Genomic DNA, 19,455 nt, shown 5'->3' with positions numbered 1-19,455 from the left:
GATTAAAAATTTTGCAAGATCTGTAAAGAATACTTGAGTCTCTTAAATAAACTCGTTGCAAACTCCACGCATTCTAAGGTTTTGTATACTCTTTACTGTGAAAGGCTGTAAACAAGATGTACTTTATTAAGAACGTAGGTTTTGCATTTATAGAGCCCAGGAAGGCATTTTTTTGTGAGGTTACTTGTCACCATGATTCCTGAACTCTACTGCTGAGCATATCAAGGAAATAAAGCATACCGGGCTTGCTTTGACAGCCTTGAAAGCCGGCACGACCAGAACAGTTACTGCAAGAAATGTTAAGGTATCTAGACCCAAATCATTGATAACTTCCAATCCTGTGGCAAGGCTAACTTCAGCCCTTGGAGCCAACTTGAATCTTCTTAGGTGCTGTCTTCGAACACCTTCAACAGTGTTTAATTTATTACTTCTGTGAAAGAGCTTCCCATCCTGCAATCTGGGAAGCATACCACCATATTTACCTTTGAGATCTGTACCGGTTATTTGCACCTGTGCTAATATATTTGTGTTGACACAAGTTGTCATACACCTTTGGCATTTTTCCCAAGGACTGAATGCTGCATGACTCGAAAATGGATATTTCTGTCGCCTTGCCTTTTTCACCTGCAAATATGTGAACCAATAAACAGGACAAGACTAATCAAGTGATGCACAGGGTAAACCTGAAAACTCTGTGGCACAAGTTTTTGGTGCATGTAAAAGACTCGTGTACATGATATCGTCATGACCAGGGAAAGGTGGCCATCTAAGTTAACAATAGAGAGCTGGAAAGTGTATCAAAACACAGTAGTAATTTTGGCATTCATACCAATCATCTCCAAAAATCTGGACTAGGAATCAAAGCTTCTGCATATAAACGAAGCACACCACAAGCTTAGAACAAGAGAGAAGCTAACCAAGCTTGGAAGCCACTGGACACATAGCCTGACGTAAAAGCATTTAAATGGGGTCACAACCTTGTAAAAATTTATGCACATTTTCCTGCTTACCAAAGCGCATGATAAGATATGACAGGTTGATGTCATAACCCTCTCATGGGGATTGGAGGATTGGGTTTCATATCTTGACAAAGGCAAAGGACAATGACTACTATAACTAGAAGAGAATGGTGAGAGCCTTGCACCCAGCCGCACTTCCCACCTTCTCCTACTCCACAACCTTCCTGTTTGCTCCCCTTCTTCCACCCCTTCTTGCCTATCTTCTAAGTTTTTCCTCATCCCTGCAGCAATTTCGCTCAGTGTGGTTTTGCCTCATACTCATTCTCTTTCCTTGACCGCGTCCTCCAAACCTTAAGCTCACTTTCACCTTCCTTCTCACACATTTACATCGTACTCATGTCTTCGCTTGTTCTATAACTCATTTTTCTTTGCTTAGCATCTTCCCTTTTCTCAATTAGTCATTTCTCAGCCCTTGTACCTAAATGCCTGCCAGTTTCCTTTGTCTTTCAATTCACCCTCTTCCTACTCATTTCTTTATGCATTCCATTAGCACTTCTCATCCTTTTTCACATTTAGCCATATCTCTCTCTCTCTCTCTCTCTCTCTCTCTCTCTCCCTCCACATGGACATATTACCCCCCTTCCCGTACAGAATTGAAGTGCCATCTCCCCCACTCAGATATCACGAGGTCAACCAGCCTACCAGGTCATACGCAAGGACCTCCTACAGCTACACAATTCAGGACCTGGTTAGCACCGAGTGAGCTACCAATGAAGCTCAACTTCTACAGGGATCATTGCGTGCACATCTCTAAGGAAGGCTTCATTGATCATCCAGGGTATACGTGGATCCATCTCCCACATTCATTGAGGATCTCTATTTGACAGTTCCGCGTTTCATCACATCAACTATGCAATGAGAGTGGGCAAGATGGGAGAGTACCCAAGGAGAGTCACATCTGCACTTTGTGTGATCGACAGGAGATCGAGCAATTTGTCTTCAGGAGCCCTATATACTATGAGATTCGAGGCCGCTACCATTGTCTCTTTTCGGACTCCTCTCCCGCCTATCCTATCCAGATCAGAGATGCTTGGCCACCTTCATCCATCAAGCAGTTAGGCACAAAGAGCCCTTACTCAGATCGCAGAGACATGGACAAGACACACAGACAAACTCATCGCAGAGTACAATTATGGAGTTCTTTTAGCTAGATCACACAGACCACCAGATCACAGGTGGTCGGTGAAGTAGAGATCCAGAGCCAGTGACACGACACACTCAACAGAGGGTGGACGCACACATCATGCTTGGGGACATCCCATCCATGTTCAGGCCGGAGCACGACCGACAGAAGTTACCGTGGCCCTTGTAGGATGCCTAAAGAAAGAAAGAAACAAAGTTTATTAAAGTCTTCAGGAGACCGTGAAGGTCTATGAGACTAAAGATAACTGATACAATGAGCATAACGGTGGCGGTCTCAAAACGGGCCAGCCAACCGTTTCTACAAAAAAGAGGTTATGAAGGACGGTGTGTCTAGTCCTGATACAAAAAATATGTGTCAACCTCCAGAGCCATCGCTAGGAGGCCACAATGGACCACACCCATAAACAACGTTTTATCTCTAACCGCATGCTAGTACATCCCCACCCACCACTGGACCCATCATGTTCTCTCCTTTTGTGGCCTCCACTCACGTATCTGATGTATCTAACCAGACCAGACATTGGAACTGATTTGGTATAATGATGATGTTATGACTATGTAGTACTTAGTTTTCACCAACTGGGGGGCCCTATTTAGCATGGTGATGATGCTCATTTAGGAGCTCCACCCTTTCAACGTATCGTATTAGGTTTCTCACAGTCTCATAGACCCATCGATCTTCCGAAGACTCTAATAAACTCTGTAGGTGTGTGTGTGTGTGTGTGTGTGTGTGTGTGTGTGTGTATTTCATCACTGCATCAGTTTTTACAGAGCAATAATTTGAAGCTGGAGGATGCTGTGTTTGATCCTCCTCCAACTTGATATGTAACTTTTTACTTGGTTGCCTCATGACTTTTGCTCTGAGGCTTTACTTGTAAATTTTTTTCTTGTACTTATTTGGTGGGTTTTTACCTCTTTTTGAGGTTTCCCACACAAAAATATAAGATTTCACTAATTTAAAAAAATGTGTGTGTGTGTGTGTGTGTACTTTGTCCAATAGGCCCGCGAGGCCTCTTGTGGACGTTAATATATCTTTCTCTCTCTCTCTCTCTCTCTCTCTCTCTCTCTCTCTCTCTCACACACACACACATGCATGGCTTTGGGGCCCATCTCATTCTCCTCATCCACCTAAATTTGAGACAAGCCGACATCAAAGGCCTATGATTTGCAAATACCACTATCTTGGAAGTGTTAAGATCAAAGGAGCGATTCAATTTGGGAAGACACAACATCTGCAAAATGTGTGAAAGGGACACATAAGACTAGACAAAACCAAATCCATGTAATACAAAATTCAGGTTCCACAGACTAGATGACATGACTTACTAGTCACAACCAACAATTGTATTGCCTTATTGACACATCCCCGCACTCCTGAAACCTCTGATCTGCAAAACAAACACACACCACGTGAGAACAGAGCAGGCTGCTCACCACCCAACCATGACATCTACGGGATGTGATCCCGAATCAGTAGATGTCCCCTCCGAGCCACGAGCTGAGCTACTGGCACGAACTCCCAATCAAATCCAAACCAGCCTGGTGTCCCATACCACCAGGTGGCGCTGTGAAGCCCTGGATCTGCCACTGGGCCTTGGGCTACGCTAAGATGCAGGCGCGCGTCCGCGACTCAATCCACGAACAGACCTGGCACCTGGGAACGAAACTTGCTCCCAACTGCACACCGAGAACTGAACCCCCTGGGCCCCTTTTATAGACTTGGGCCCCAGCGCCAAAAATAGCGAAGACCTATAAATAGTCCGTACCCTTGCCACTCAACCTGAGAATCAAGCCTGCCTAGCTCAAAGCCTCCCCAAGTTACCTGAGCTAGTCTTGTGTACCCAGTACACGTCAGATACCAATCCGTGCACATGACATACTCCCCCTCCTCTAAGAACTCACTCCTGAGTTCGCTAAAAAACCCGGAAATGTTCTCGGAGGTTTTGTAATGTCTCCCATGTTGCATCCTCCTCAACACGATCCTTCCACTTGATCTTGTATTCCGTGATAGATCGATTACGAATCTATCTGTCACGAAATTCAAGAATACACTGAGGTTCGTGAGGAATAAAAGTCAAATCTGTAACTTCTATTATCTCGTGAGGAGAAACAAGTTGATCATCCGCACCCAATACTTCTTTCAGTCTACTGACATGAAAGACTGGATGCACTTTAAGATCAGGAGGCAATTCTAGTCGATATGCAACTGGTCCAATTCTTTTAATAAATGGGAAAGTATTTCCATGGATTTTATTACTGGTTTGCCTGGAACGCGCAAGGGTCATGACTCCATTTGGGTCATAGTAGACCGTTTGACAAAAATGGCTAGATTCTTACCTACTAGAACAACTATTTCAGCTGTTCAGCTCGCTCACGAGTTTGTGGACCACTTGTTTAAGCTGTATGGTTTGCCCTCTGACATAGTCAGTGACAGGGACTCAAAGTTTACAAGTAACTTTTAGACACTTGTTTTTGAGAAGTTGGAAACTACTCTAAGTATGAGTTCCTCGGATCATGCACAATCCGATGGCAGTACAGAGAAGGTCAACCAGTTGGTTGAAGACATGCTTCGAGCATATGTATCTAAGAGACAGTCTTCATGGGAAGATTATCTACCTATGATAGAATTTGCTTACAACAGTGCAAAGCATTCTAGTACTGGTTACAGTCCTTTTATGCTTATCTACGAGTTTCGACCTAAGTCACCAGTTATGGTTAGGTTAAAAGGAATTCAAAATGATGCTGCTAAGAACTTCTTGCTAGACATGCAAGAAATCTTGCAGTTTACCAAGGAGTCTATTAGAAGTGCCCAAGATCGGGACAGATTTTATGCTAATAGACATCGTTCACCTAGAGAGTTCTCTAAAGGAACGATGGTATATTTACGAATTCCTAAAGAATCCAAGAGCCTCAGTACTGGTTTGGTTCCGAAATTATCCCCCAGATACTGTGGCTCATTAGTCAATACAAGGAACTTTGAACCATACAAGTAGTGTCTCCAAACCTTAAGAGCATACACTACAGCATAAAGTTCCTTCTCGAGTGTGGGCCAACGATATTGAGTGTCATCTAGCTTCTTACTCTCGAAAGCTACAGGTCTGCCCTCTTGGAATAGAGCTGCCCTAATCGCATAATCACTCGCATCGGCCTCTAAAACATAAGGCCGGGTAGGATCGGGTAATGCAAGAACGGGTGCTTCCTTGATAGAAAACTTCAAGGTTTCAAAAGCCTTGTTCATTGCATCATTCCAAGAGATCGGCTGGGTAGACCTGCGTCCACGACCTTTCAATATGTTTGTCAAGTGTGCCGTGATATGTGAATAATCACGCACAGATTTCTGAAGAAATATCGTAAATCCTAGGAAAGAATGAAGTTGTTTCACAGTCTGAGGGATAGGCCATTCTAAAACCTTCTGGATACGATCCAGATCAATGCTAATACCTTCAGAAGAAATCTTGTGTCCTAAGTAAATGATCTCCTTCATAAAGAAGTCACATTTACTCATCTTGGCATAGAGCTTATGCGGTCTTAGAACAACTAAGACAACCCTGAGGTGTCCTATGTGATCCTCAAGCGTTCGACTATATACCAAGATGTCATCTAAGAACACTACAACAAATTTCCCAGAAAATCCCTGAACAAGTCGTTCATCATCTGCTGAAAAGTAGCAGGAGCATTGGTTAAACCAAAAGGTAATACAAGAAACTCGTAATGACCATACCTAGTTCGGAATGCGGTCCTATCTATGTGTTTAGCATAGATACGGATTTGGTGATAACCCGTACGCAAATCAATCTTAGTGAAATACTTCGCTCCGGCCAAACGGTCTATCAAATCATCGGAACGAGGGAGAGGATATCGATTCTTAATTGTCACTTTATTTAATCGTTTATAATCTATACACATTCTCCAGGAAGAATCTTTCTTCTTTCTTAAGAGGACAAGTGCACCCCAAGGTGATTTACTTGGGCGGATATAGCCCATATTCAGGTAATCCTGTAGCTGGGTAGCTAACTCATCCTCCTCTACCTGGCTCATCCTATAAGGTGGTACACTAATAGGTTGAGCCCCTCGGACTAAGTCTATGCGATGATCTACTGCTCGTTCTGGAGGTAAACCTTCCGGCAGTTGAGCAGGGAATACATCCTTAAAACTATCTAACAACATTCTCAATTCACGGTATTCAAACACACTTAAGTCATTTTTGTTTATTACAGAGACAACAAATGAAGAAAGCGGAATATAATGAGAAGTGTTTAATATATTCCGAAGCTGCATTGCAGATACAATAGGCCCCTGAGAAGAGGGAATTTTATCACACTGAATACAAAATTGGGTGTCCTTATCTACAAAAGAAAGCGTATGCTCCGTCCATCCAATCTGAATATTGTGGGTTTTAAACCACTCTATTCCGATCAACAAGTCTACATGCTCCAGATGCATAACATAACATGTAAGAGCCCCTGTGTAGGCTTGAATCCAGATAGGAAGCGCTTCAATCTTGTGATCCCAAAATTGCTTCCCAGCTGGAAGCTGCACCTCATAGGTGTGGTCGCTAGGTACTGTGGACAGCCCCATCTTCTGCACAAATTTGTAATTAACAAAGTTATGAGAGTTGCCCGGATCAAAGAGAATGTGAACCTGTTGGTCCATAACTTCTCCATAAACTCGGAAAAGATCATGGAAACCAAACAACAAAGTATTGAAAGTGCAATTACAAGAAAGTGGGCAGGTAATGACATTTACAGAAATACATGTCGTCGAGACTTGGTTCGCTCCCTTGGCTTTGGTACCTGTACCCGCCTGGAGCTTCGGTCCAAGCACCAACTTTTGGTTCTTGCGCTTTGGACACTCATTCTTGGTGTGGCCCCGCTCCTCGCAATAGAAGCAACGTCCTTCTTTCTTGAGCCTCAAAGTACGAAGGAAACGGGCTTTACCATTCTTTACCTGAGTTAAGTGTTTCTTGGAGGCGTTGTCCGTAGACTTCGTCTCCCCGATACCAGTCGTAGGCTGAAAGAACTTGCGTTTGTTCTTTCCACTCGTGTCGGAAACTGTAGTTGCTTTGGCACCGGCCATGGTATCATCATAAATGTGCGCATAATTCATGGCCTCCTGCAACGTTGTGCATTTGCTGTTCTTTATTTGTAACTTGTATGAATCTGGCAAACCATCCACGAAGAAACCTAACAAGGTCACTGGATCCATCTTTGTGGCCCTGGTTTGCAGATCCCGAAATCTTTGAAGATAAACTTCAAAGGACAAGTTTAACTTTGACATATCGAGGGCTTTAAGCTTGCCAACGATAACATAATCGTCCTCCTTCTTCAGGAACTCCTTCCTGAAGACCCCTTCGAAATCTGTCCATGTATCTGGCTTGGGCTATCTAGCTTAGGCTGGAGTTCCTTCCACCATAGCAACGCTTTACCTGACATGAAACCCGCTGCAAGCTGGATCTTCTTCTCATCTGGGTATGGGTGGAACTGAAAGTGTACCTGCCACTTGTGTAACCAAGTGTCAACTACCTCCTTCGTTCGAGACTTTTGATCTCCTAGAAAAGGATCTGGAGTTATATTCGGACCTAGCACTGAAGCCATGGCATCCACATGCGTGAGTGCCTGCACAGTGCTAGCCAGAAGAGTGAGAGTCGCCTGAATCCCTTGGAGTTGCTGTGTCAACCCCGTTTGATTTGCATTAACCTACTCGAATTTTCCATCAAGAGCAGTGGTGAATTCACTGAAGGCCTTTTTCGTAATCTGGTCATCATAAAGACCCTGATCCTCCTCTCCCACACGTGTGTAATCCAAATCCTGCTCTCCCATGGTGAACTCGGGATTTGCAGAATCAGACATAACTGAAATCTGATTTGAATATAAACTGAGAGAAGTGACTGAACCGAAGCGAAAAGGAGAATGGAGCAGAGGAAACCCGTCCCAAGAGATGCTGACGGAAGGAGATGCTGAAAACTGGCGAACCCGGAGGCGCAACAATCCCGGAGTCTGGCTGAACCCGCTGCCGGATGCAGCGTACGGAATGCTGACGTGGCTGTACGGACTGCTGACGTGGCTGTACGGCTGCTGACGCAGTCTGTACGGCGACTGATGACGCAGGGGTACGGATGGCTGGAGCAAGCGCAGCTGTACGGATGGCTGGCGCAAGTTCGATGGCGCAGTAAAGGCTCTTTGCAAGCTATGGCTGATGGTTGGAGCCCTGCCCATCTATATAGGGAGCAGGGCAGCCTAATTAGGAAGCCCTGCTTCCAAAAAAGGCCCACCCTCCTAGCTTTGGAGGGTGGTGCTTTTTCGAAAAAAGCAACCCTCTTCACAGACTGGCCGCACCCTGTTCCTGCACATCGCGCCTCTCCCTGCCCTGGCCGAATTTTCGTACCAGCCCTGGCGTCCAAACTCCGCCTCCCTCACAGCCCTTGTCAGTCCCCTCGCCTCTCTTTCCTTCTTCTCTGCTCTCTCTCTGCTTCCCACATCCTTCTCTCTCAGCCCCCTTCAGGAATTTCGAAACTCTCCCTCCTTTCTTCTACCTTTTTCCTACCAACTGTCCACCCCTGATAACCCAGGAACCACGCAGAATTTGCAGCAACAAATTTCGAGTTTTAGGGCATACCTGGAGAAAGAATTCATCAAAAATTCTCACATCAGAAGTTCCTACCTCAGGAGCTGGCTCTGATACCAACTGACACATCCCCGCACTCCTGAAACCTCTGATCTGCAAAACAAACACACACCACGTGAGAACAGAGCAGGCTGCTCACCACCCAACCATGACATCTACGGGATGTGATCCTGAATCAGGAGATGTCCCCTCCGAGCCACGAGCTGAGCTACTGGCACGAACTCCCAATCAAATCCAAACCAGCCTGGTGTCCCATACCACCAGGTGGCGCTGTGAAGCCCTGGATCTGCCACTGGGCCTTGGGCTACGCTAAGATGCAGGCGCGCGTCCGCGACTCAATCCAGGAACAGACCTGGCACCTAAGAACGAAACTTGCTCCCAACTGCACACCGAGAACTGAACCCCCTGGGCCCCTTTTATAGACTTGGGCCCCAGCGCCAAAAATAGCGAAGACCTATAAATAGTCCGTACCCTTGCCACTCAACCCGAGAATCAAGCCTGCCTAGCTCAAAGCCTCCCCAGGTTACCTGAGCTAGTCTTATGTACCCAGTACACGTCAGATACCAATCCGTGCACATGACACTTATTATGTCCATACACTACCCTAGTTGAGGTTAATTGATGTTTGACTTTAAAAACAACCCGTGATTGGTCCAAAAATGACATCAAAAATACGTAAAATTGAGCATTAACTTCTAACACTCTCCCTTGTAATGCTCAATTTTCTATCCTACAGCCTCATCATGTCCCCGCACCATTTAGATTTCCTACCACACATTGTTTTTGTAAAAATATTGGTACCTCCTGATTTTTGGTGCATAGTTTGACATCCTCCAGTGACGTAACCTTTTCCCTAATGAAATGGAAATGCCCTTCTATTTGCTTTGGTATTGCATGAATCGCATGATTTTAGCCCAAAGATTACAGTTTTTGACTATCACAAAACAAATTTGTGCCTCCCTATTGTGGCATCCTGATGCCCCCAAGTGGAATCCTCATTCATGTGGCTTCACACACTGCTACACTGGTTGTTTTGTACTCTGCTTTAGTGGAAGAGAAGGCAACTGTTTGTTGCTTCTTACTACTATCTGTCAATGCACCTGCACCAGTGAGAACATATTAAAAGTAGCAGACCTCCTTTCATCTATATTGGTAATTGGATTTATATTCTCCATCTACTAGTATCCGACCCTGATAACTTTACTCTTCTTGCCAATTTTTTGTACTTTAAATATTGTAAAGAATTACAATGCATGAGACTTTTATGCCATCATGTTATGGGAGAAGTAGGGTCAATGTCCCATTTGTGAGTCCCCCATACGAGGAGACCATTGATGCTTGACACCTGTGTAACACATGGGTCTGAGAGGTGCCATATGGACACGATGTAGTAGTACCACATGGGCACATGAGTTTGCCATAAGGACTGCTATGTGGGTGGCATGGAGGCTGCTATAGGGGCAGTAAGAACAATACATGTGGCTGTCGTATAAATAGCACAAAGGAGCAACAACCAGCCATGTGGGCACCAACCAAGCTGCCACTTGGGCACTTAGGCAAAAGCATGGGCAAGAATATAAGTCTCTGACATCTGTGGGTGATGTAGAGGGGTACTAACGGTATCACATGTAGAGAGAGAGCTAAGAATCAGTAGGGATATTATATTTGTTGAATCTAATGGTTTCTAGACTACAAAAGTGGTGATGTTATATTTGATGAATCTAATGGTTCTCAGACTAGAAACATCAAAAATAGTAGGCACTTGCTCTTCAGATTGAAGGGAAGATGGACAACCAGTGGTATAAGTTGAAGAGACCAGGCATGTGGATAAAGGCAAGCACGTGAACAAAGTAAGGAAGGTTTTGAAAACAAATCTCTTCCTTGTACACTTAAGAAGAATCTGTCTATCTAGAAGAAAAGGTACCTGATGAGAAGCCAAAATGCTTTGTAGACAGTGGGCAGGAACAACCTGTTGGAATATGGAAGCAAGAACTAGAAACTAGAAAACTAGAAGTGAAATAATAACAAGATTGAAAGACAAGAAGTACCTTGAGAAGAGTGTAGACAAGACACAAGCTAGACAGATAGATTGCAATGATGTGACCCATGAATATATGGGCCAAAGTACAAGACATAAAGCAAGAGTGCTTATGGGATAATTATAGAGGTGCCACATGGCACACACTCAAGACACAAAGACTAGACTAGACTTAGACAAATGTAGACTAGGGAAATAGTACACTTAGTGTGCACTTATCTCCAACACCCTCCTTAAGTGGACACTAGGAGTAAGACAGAAAGACAAGACTAGAAGATAGACATAAAGACTGATAGACTGAGAGACAAGACAGAAAACATGACAGACAAAGATCCTGAGACACCCCTCCTCAAGTGATATCCTCATATGGGTCCACAAGGGTAGGGACAAGATGGATCTAAAACAAAAAACAGTCAGATTGATAGACAAATAGACAAACAGACAAGACTAGATAGACAAAAGATTGACTGTAGTCGAACAGAAAGACCAAGACACTAGAACCCTTTGACCTACATCATCGGTGGTCAAAGTGGTAGACAAGAAATAGAAGTAATCAGAAAGCCCTCTTCTCATCATATGAGGAAGGAACAGCAGGATCAGCTGATGGAGATGTTACAGCAACATGGGCTGAGGTAGATGCAGGGGCTGATGTAGAGGGTTTGGAGTAGCAGTCCCTCTCCCGGTGATAATCACGGCCACAAATGGTGCATGGATGAGCCTTGAAGCAGTCCTTCTCCATATGATTAGTTTTGCCACAATGGGTGCAAGGCTTTCTTACCTTAGAACTTCCTTTCTTTGCTAAAAATGCAGTGTCAGTTACCTTTCGTTGTTGAGTTCTTTCTTCCTCTTGGAGAGCATTGATGATACCTTCAAGAGAAGGATTATTGTGATACTCGAAGGTAGTTACAAGAGTAGCATAGGTGTCAGGTAAGCTTTTGAGAAGCACAGCAATAGCAATATCTTCAGAGATGGGAGACTTTACTGATGCAAGCTGAACCATAAAACTGCGAAGATAATTGACATGAGAGGCTATAGTAGCTCCTTCCTGCATATGTAGATCAAAGAATGAGATCATAAGTGCAATCTTAGAGTTTTTAGATCGGGGTCCAAAAAGGGTATCCAAAGTGATCCATGCTTGAGGAGCAAACTGTATGTCGGAGATGTGATGAATGTAATCATCTCCAAGACCGAGCAAGATGATAGCATAGGCTTTGTCGTTCTTGGCAGTGACAGCTTGCTCAATGTCGGGATCTTCGGGAGCAGCACGGTGAACAATGTCCCAAAGACCTTCTTTCATAAGATGGCACTTAATTTTGATTTGCCAAGTGTGAAAGTTGGACCCATTGAATTTGTCGATAGACATGAGAGAATGAGAGGAAGATGCCATGTGGGAAGGTCTTACCTCTTCCTAAGATGCAAGGGTAGTGTCTATTCCCTTACAATATTGCAAAAACAAATGAAAGGAGAGATCCAAGAAGCTGGTTCTCTCACCACTTTGTCAAGGCCATAGCATGTGACAGCCCATCGAAGCAGGAGGAACCAGCAAAAAAAGTAACTGCTCAGCAAACTGAAAGAGGCAATGCACAGTACCTTAATCCCAGGCAAAGGCAGAGGCGCAAAAAGGAGCGCGGTCCAAGAGGTGCAGGCAGCGCGAGCTCCAAGGCAATCACGAACAGATGGCGCAGATCTCCGTGAAGATGGCGCAGATCACGAACAGCAGCTGGAGAGGTACGGCCTGTGCAGGTACGGATTCCGTACAGTCGTACGGACTGTACGGACAGTCTTGACTGTACTTCGAAATGTTCGTTCGTTGATGCAGGTGCAGGAGCGACAGCAGGAGCGGGAGCGACAGCAGGGACAGCAGGATCAGGAGCTACAGCAGCGCCACATCTGCGCAGATCTGACACGCAGATCTGGCAGAGAGCGGAACTGCGCAGCAGATCTGGCAGCGCAATGGCGTGCAGATCTGGCGCGCAGATCTGGCAGAGAGATGGCGGGCAGATCTGCAGCGGCAGCAGGAATGGCAGCAGCGTGGAGAAGACGGGCATAAGACGAAGATGGCGACCAGCTGAGCGGGGGAGAAATCTGAGAAGAGGCAGCTATGGCTACATCAGACTGAGGGGAGAGAAGAGGGATCAACTTGGCTCTGATACCATGTTGGAATATGGAAGCAAGAACTAGAAACTAGAAAACTAGAAGTGAAATAATAACAAGATTGAAAGACAAGAAGTACCTTGAGAAGAGTGTAGACAAGACACAAGCTAGACAGATAGATTGCAATGATGTGACCCATGAATATATGGGCCAAAGTACAAGACATAAAGCAAGAGTGCTTATGGGATAATTGTAGAGGTGCCACATGGCACACACTCAAGACACAAAGACTAGACTAGACTTAGACAAATGTAGACTAGGGAAATAGTACACTTAGTGTGCACTTATCTCCAACACAACCCATGTGCATATTAAAGAAGCCTTGGAGCAAGCATTAAGGGCTTAAGGTATTTCAGGATAAACCAGCATTCTCTTAGAAGGCTTAAGGAAGAGTTTTGCAGATTCAGAACCCTATTTGGGAAGAAATGAAGATTTGGTGCTTATGATTGTATATGTTGATGATATATTCGTTATTGGCAACAATAATGCACTTGTGGCAATTATGAAGGCTGACTTGTCTAGGTCATTGGAAATTATGGATCTAGGACCTATGCATTATTAGGTATTAAAGTGTGTTGGTTCAAGAGAGAAACATTATCTCTGTTATTGCTTGTTGGCGTTTGATTTTGCTTGTGCTTGCTGTAGGTGTAGGTTGCCTCCGCTCTAGTAGCTGCTGCTTGCGTAGGTGGTTGGTTGTGCAGCTGAAAGTCCTCTCTACAGCTCTTCTCCCTACCAGAGAGCATTCTCAAAGCGATCTTCAAGGCAGGATCTGCACCAACAAGTTTGGATATCACTCCTTTTGAAACAACGGATACTAATGAGCTTCTTCAGGAGAAGCACCATTCCTAGAGTTCGTCGTTGAGACAACCCTGCACTGTAGTTCAAACGTTAAGGATGTAGGCCATCTTCTGGTGGTTCTAGTGATGTCCTATAGGCCATGGTATGTGCCTTGTAGGCATAGATATAGGCACTTCTAGTTTTAGTGCCTTTTAGGCCACTTAGGACACTTAGTCCTATGTGACACCTAGGACACTTAGTCCTAAGGTCTAGGTACAAGTATTTTGTACTCTTTCTTTTTTCTACTCTAGTTGACGTGATGGCTGAATCTATCGACTCTTTGCACTTGCTCTTTCATCTAACGATCCTACAGTGGTATCAGAGCTGGGTTTGACTAGTCTCCTGCTCCGTACTGCGTCGTACATCTCTCAATACAGGCGTACGGAAGGTCTACTACCTGTTCCATACTGCATCCAGTACTTGCGCCGCCGTACAACCTGCTCAGTACTACGTTATGTACCCACTGCGTATTTGCACCGTCGTACATCGTACTATGTCGTACATGTTCCGTACAGTGTCTCGTAAATGCTCCTTACTGCTATCGTACACATTCCGTACAGCCATACGCTGTGCTCCGTACTTGCCCTACACTTGCTTCCGTACAGCCTCCATACAGTGTCCTTGGGCCGTACATTGGATTCCGTACTGTTTCATATAGCGTACTTGCATTCGTACAGACACGTACTTGCTTCCTTACACTGCACTCAGTACCTACACCGTACGTTGTACCTACACCGTACTTGTTCCGGGATCCCCGTATAGGTTTGGCACCTGTGAAAGCTATATACAGGACATTCTCAAAATTTGGGGCTTTTGAGGACTTTTGCTGTCCTTACCTTCCTTTTACTGTTTGAAGTCTTATCAAACTATTTCAACAGTTTGGAAAACCTATTTCTTGAGGCTTATACTTTGGGACAGTTGCATTTTTGCAGTCACTTTGTGGACAGCAAGTCCTAATTTTGCAGTTACAAGCCTCGAGGCTAATTCTTTTGGGATTTGGTCTACAATTTCTCATTTGATTGCAATACATTGGGTCAGATTGGAGAACATTGAGTCACATTTGCAGGACTTTGAGTCAAATTTTCAGACATTGAGTCTTTTCTGTAGGACATTCAGTCAGATTCTCATACTTTGGGTCACATTTGCAAAAATCTCAGGAAAATTTGGGGCTTTTCTGAATTTGTCCTCTCTTTGGCCTATTTGCCCTCATTAAATTTGGGGCTTTTTACTAGATTTGCTGTTTTTGCAGTGAACATTGCCTGACACAGTCACATTTGGGTCAAATCTGCATTTGCCCTTTCGATTTAGGTTGGAAATTTGTAGATATTTGCTGTCATTTTTTGGACAGCCAGCTCTTTGCAGTGATAGCCTTGAGGCTTTTGGTTTTTCAGGTCTCTTTCAGGGTATCACATTTGCTATGGCTGGGAACAATCAAGATCTATTTGGCATTCTTCGTGAAGATGATAAGTTGGATGGCACCAACTATCCGATGTGGTCTTATCTCATGAAACATATTCTTGTTGCAAAGCATTTGTGGAATATTGTTTCTGGGGTTGATCTGAGGCCAGCCAATGCTACAGTGGTTGCCTCTACCGCTGGTCCCTCTGCAGGGAGTACTCCTCCTGATGCCTTATCTTCTAGCACTCCTGCTACTGCTCCCCCAACTCAAGAACAGTCAAGATGGGATGCAAGAGATGCAAATGCACATTCATGTATTGCTTTATCATGCAAGAGAATCATTACTCCACACATCCGGTCTTGCAAGACAGCAAAGGATGCTTGGGACAAATTGGCTTCTCTCTATCAGATTCGCAATGAGGCACGTGTTGCATATTTGAGAAGGCAATTATAGGAAGTCAGTATGAATGAAGGTGATTCTATGGATGCATACCTAGACCTGATGGAACAACTTGCCAACATTGATGAGGTGGTGCCAAATTCACAGCTTGTCAATACCACACTCAATGGACTACCAGATACATATCAAGGGTTTGCTACAACCCTTCGATTAGTGGCCATGGGTAATCCAGACCACTATTCTTTTGATCAGCTAGTTACTTTGCTTTTGCAGGAAGAGCGAGTCATGCTAATAGACAAGCCATTATTCCTGATCATGCTTTTGCTTCACAGCAGACAGGAAGAGGCAAGGCTTCCAAGCCTATTGGCAAGCCTAAATTTGCGCATAGCAGCTGTCATTCCTCCCATGCATCTAAAAATACAGCAGATAAGTCAAAGAAGAAAAGATGCAACTATTGTCACAAGCCTGGACATGACATTTCAGAATGCAGGAAGCGCATTGCTTTGGAGAAAAAGAAAGCAGGATTGACAGTTAATGCCAGTTAATGCCTCACATGCTATTGAATCCCATGAGCCAGCAGATGCTTCACATGCACATGCTCTCCAGGATGATTGGGCATGGGCTGTCCATTGCTCATTTGATCCCTCCAAAGCTGATGCACTCTTAACTGCTAATGATGCTCAATCTTGGTATTTTGATAGTGGTGCTTCCAAGCACGTCACACCTTGCAGACAGTTGTTTCATTCTTTAGTTGATGCACCTCGAGGGGGAACTGTCACATGTGCTAATAATGCTTCCTATGCTGTAAAAGGAATTGGAGATGTGCAGCTCACATCCATTTCAAGCCATCCTGTCACTCTGACAAATGTTCTTTTTGTGCCTAGAATTGAAGTCAACTTGATTTCAATTTCAGCAATTACCACTTCAGGTTTCAGAGTGATTTTTGATGGCTACAGATGCCTAGTTTATGATCTTCGTGATGACAATGCCATAGTTCTCACCTCACTGGCACTTTGCAAAAGGGGCTTTATCACCTTGATCTTCACTCAGCTGCACTTTCTATTGAAGCATTTGCTATTTCAGATTCACAGCTTGCTAAAACTCATCTTTGGCATGAGAGAATGGGTCATCTCAATTATAGAGCTCTTGCAAAGCTACATTCATAGCAGATGGTAAATGATGTACCTCAAACTCACACAGTTTCCAAACATGTGTGTGAGGGTTGTCTTTTGGGTAAGATGCATCGGTTTCCTTTTCAAAAGAATTGTCCGAAACTCTCACAAATGAAATTGCAGCTAGTGCACAGTGATGTCTGTGGCCCAATGAAGACAAATGCCATTGGGGGGTACAAGTATTTCATGACTCTCATTGATGACTTCACAAGATATTGCTGGGTATATCCTTTAAAAGCCAAATCTGAAGTTTTCTTATGCTTTCAGAGGTGGCTGAATATGGTTGAGAATGAATCAGGATGCAAGCTTGTCACCCTCAACACAGATACGGGGGGGAGAGTATATGTCAAAGGAGTTTGATGCATTTTTGTCTTCACAGGGTATTGTTCACTCATGCACTACTCCTTACACTCCTTAGCAGAATCCTGTTTCTGAAAGGAAAAACAGGTCCACAATGGAGATGGCCAGATGCATGCTTAAGGCCGAGGCTTTGCCCAATAAATTTTGGCTTGATGCAGTGATGTGTGCCAACTATGTGCTGAATAGATCACCTACAAGGGCATTGAGGACTGTTACACCTTATGAAGCATGGAAAGGCAGGAAGCCTTCACTTTCACACATGAGAGTTTTTGGGTCTCTTGCATATGTTCATGTACCATCTCAGCCGAGACATTATCTTGACGACAAGGCAATCAAATGCATATTTATTGGTTACATCCAGGAGAGCAAAGGGTATCGGTTATACCAACCAAATACTAGGAAGATTATTGTCAGTAGAGATGTAATCTTTGCTGAACATTCAGCTTCTCCTCTTGTGGACTGCAAAGCTAAGCCAGATGTTGACATGTTCGATGCCTTTGACTCTTGGTTACCTCTGCCTTCCTTAGAGGAAGACTTTGACCAGCAACATGAGCCTCCTGCAGGCCCTCCAACAAGCAATGATCAGCCACTACCCCATGCTGATTTGCAGGTTTCTCTTCCAGCACAAAATGATCCCACTAGTCATGATGCAGTGATTGAAGAAAGAACTGTCAATAGACGACAAAGGCAAGTTCCCAGATGGCTTCTTGATACATTGAGGGACAGCAAACAAGATCAGCCTTTTGCTGCCCGGACAAGATCAGGGAATAGACAGATGCATGGTCACTTTTTTGAGTTTGCACTCCTTGCTACAGCTTGCAATGAAGAGCCTTTGTGCCATAAAGATGCTTTTGACAGCAAAGAGTGGATGGATGCAATGAGAGAGGAGTTACAATCCATTGCCAAAAATGACACATGGGAATTAGTAGATCTCCCTCCCGGCAAGCATGCCATTGGTACTCGGTGGGTCTACAAATTAAAAAGGAAATCTGATGGCAGTATAGATCCATACAAAGCTCATCTTGTTGCAAAAGGGTATGCCCAACAACAAGGCATTGACTTTGAGGAGACATTTGCTCCCACATCCAAGATTACTACCATCAGATGTGTCATTGCCATTGCAGCCCATCACCATTGGCAAGTGCACCAACTTGACATCAAGACTGCTTTTCTTCATGGGGATCTGCAGGAAGAAGTCTATGTCACACAACCTCCCGGAATTGAGGTTGTTAGTTCTGAAAACAAGGTATGCCGGCTTAGAAAAGCCCTTTATGGTTTGAAGCAAGCACCCAGGGAATGGTATGCCAAAATTCATGCACATTTACTATCTCTTGGTTTTCAGAATAGCCTCACAAAACCCACTCTTTATGTCCGTGGGAGTGGATCTGATTTTTTAGTGCTAATTTTATATGTGGATGATATGCTCATCACGGGCCCAGATACTCAGCATATTGCAGTGGATGATATGCTCATCACGAGCCCAGATACTCAGCATATTGCAGCTTTCAAGGCTGATTTGCAGCAGGTTTTTGAAATGTCAGACATGGGCCAGCTCCACTATTATTTGGGCATTTAGTTTGCTCATGTTGAGGGGGGTATCATGATGTCATATCATAATGTCACAATCCAAGTACATTGGACAGCTCCTTGATTGTTTTCAGTTCGAGGATTGCAAGCCAATCTCTACTCCAGTGGACACTGACTTCAAATTTTCAGCTAATGATGGGAGCCCACCATGTGATATCACTCTTTATCAGCAGGCTGTTGGATGCCTTATTTATTTATGTCACACCAGAGCTGACTTACAGTATGCACTATCTCAGCTCAGCAGATTCATGCACATGCCCAGTTCACAGCATTGGCAGGCAGTAAAGAGAGTCTTCAAATATCTCAGAGGCACTCAGGATTTAGCCCTTTTCTATGGTGATCAGGGTTCACTTACCATGCATGCTTACACGGATAGTGACTCGGCAGGATGTTCCGACACCAGAGAATCACATACCGGCAATTGTTTTTTGCTTGGCAATTCATGTATCTCTTGGCTTAGCAAGAAGCAACCAGCAGTTGCCACATCTAGCTGTGAGGCTGAGTACAGGGCAGCTTTCACCGCTACAGTAAAGTGTGTTTGGCTTCGCCAGTTACTTACAGATCTTGGTATTCGCCATACATCCTCCACTATGGTCTACATTGACAGCCAGAGTGCTTTGGCCATTGCGCGTAACCCAGTGTTTCATGCGCGTACCAAGCATATTGAAGTTCACTATCATTATGTTCAGGAGCGGTTGTCAGCAGGAGACAGAGAGTTGTCCT

At 44.4% G+C, this 19,455-nt stretch overlaps 1 protein-coding gene across 2 annotated transcripts in view; it reads right to left on the bottom strand.

Annotated features, from left to right (window-relative positions):
* KEA3 (K+ efflux antiporter 3) overlaps nucleotides 1-19,455 on the bottom strand; it is a 62,854-nt gene that overhangs the window by 33,972 nt on the left and 9,427 nt on the right. The window contains exon 2 of one of the 2 annotated variants that reach the window (XM_087374599.1): nucleotides 241-624. The exons of the other annotated variant lie outside the window; for it this stretch is intronic. Coding sequence (XP_087230725.1) covers nucleotides 241-624 — 384 coding nt within the window. The remainder of the gene's footprint in view (nucleotides 1-240; nucleotides 625-19,455) is intronic. 2 annotated transcript variants of the gene reach the window in all.

Source organism: Dipteris shenzhenensis, chromosome 5 (genome assembly GCF_047967505.1).
Source record: "Dipteris shenzhenensis isolate YYH24624 ecotype China chromosome 5, Dip_SZ_1.0, whole genome shotgun sequence".
Taxonomy (NCBI): Eukaryota; Viridiplantae; Streptophyta; class Polypodiopsida; order Gleicheniales; family Dipteridaceae; genus Dipteris; species Dipteris shenzhenensis.
The sequence above is the reverse complement of the archived record's forward strand: the minus strand, read 5'-3'. Positions and strand labels throughout refer to the sequence as shown.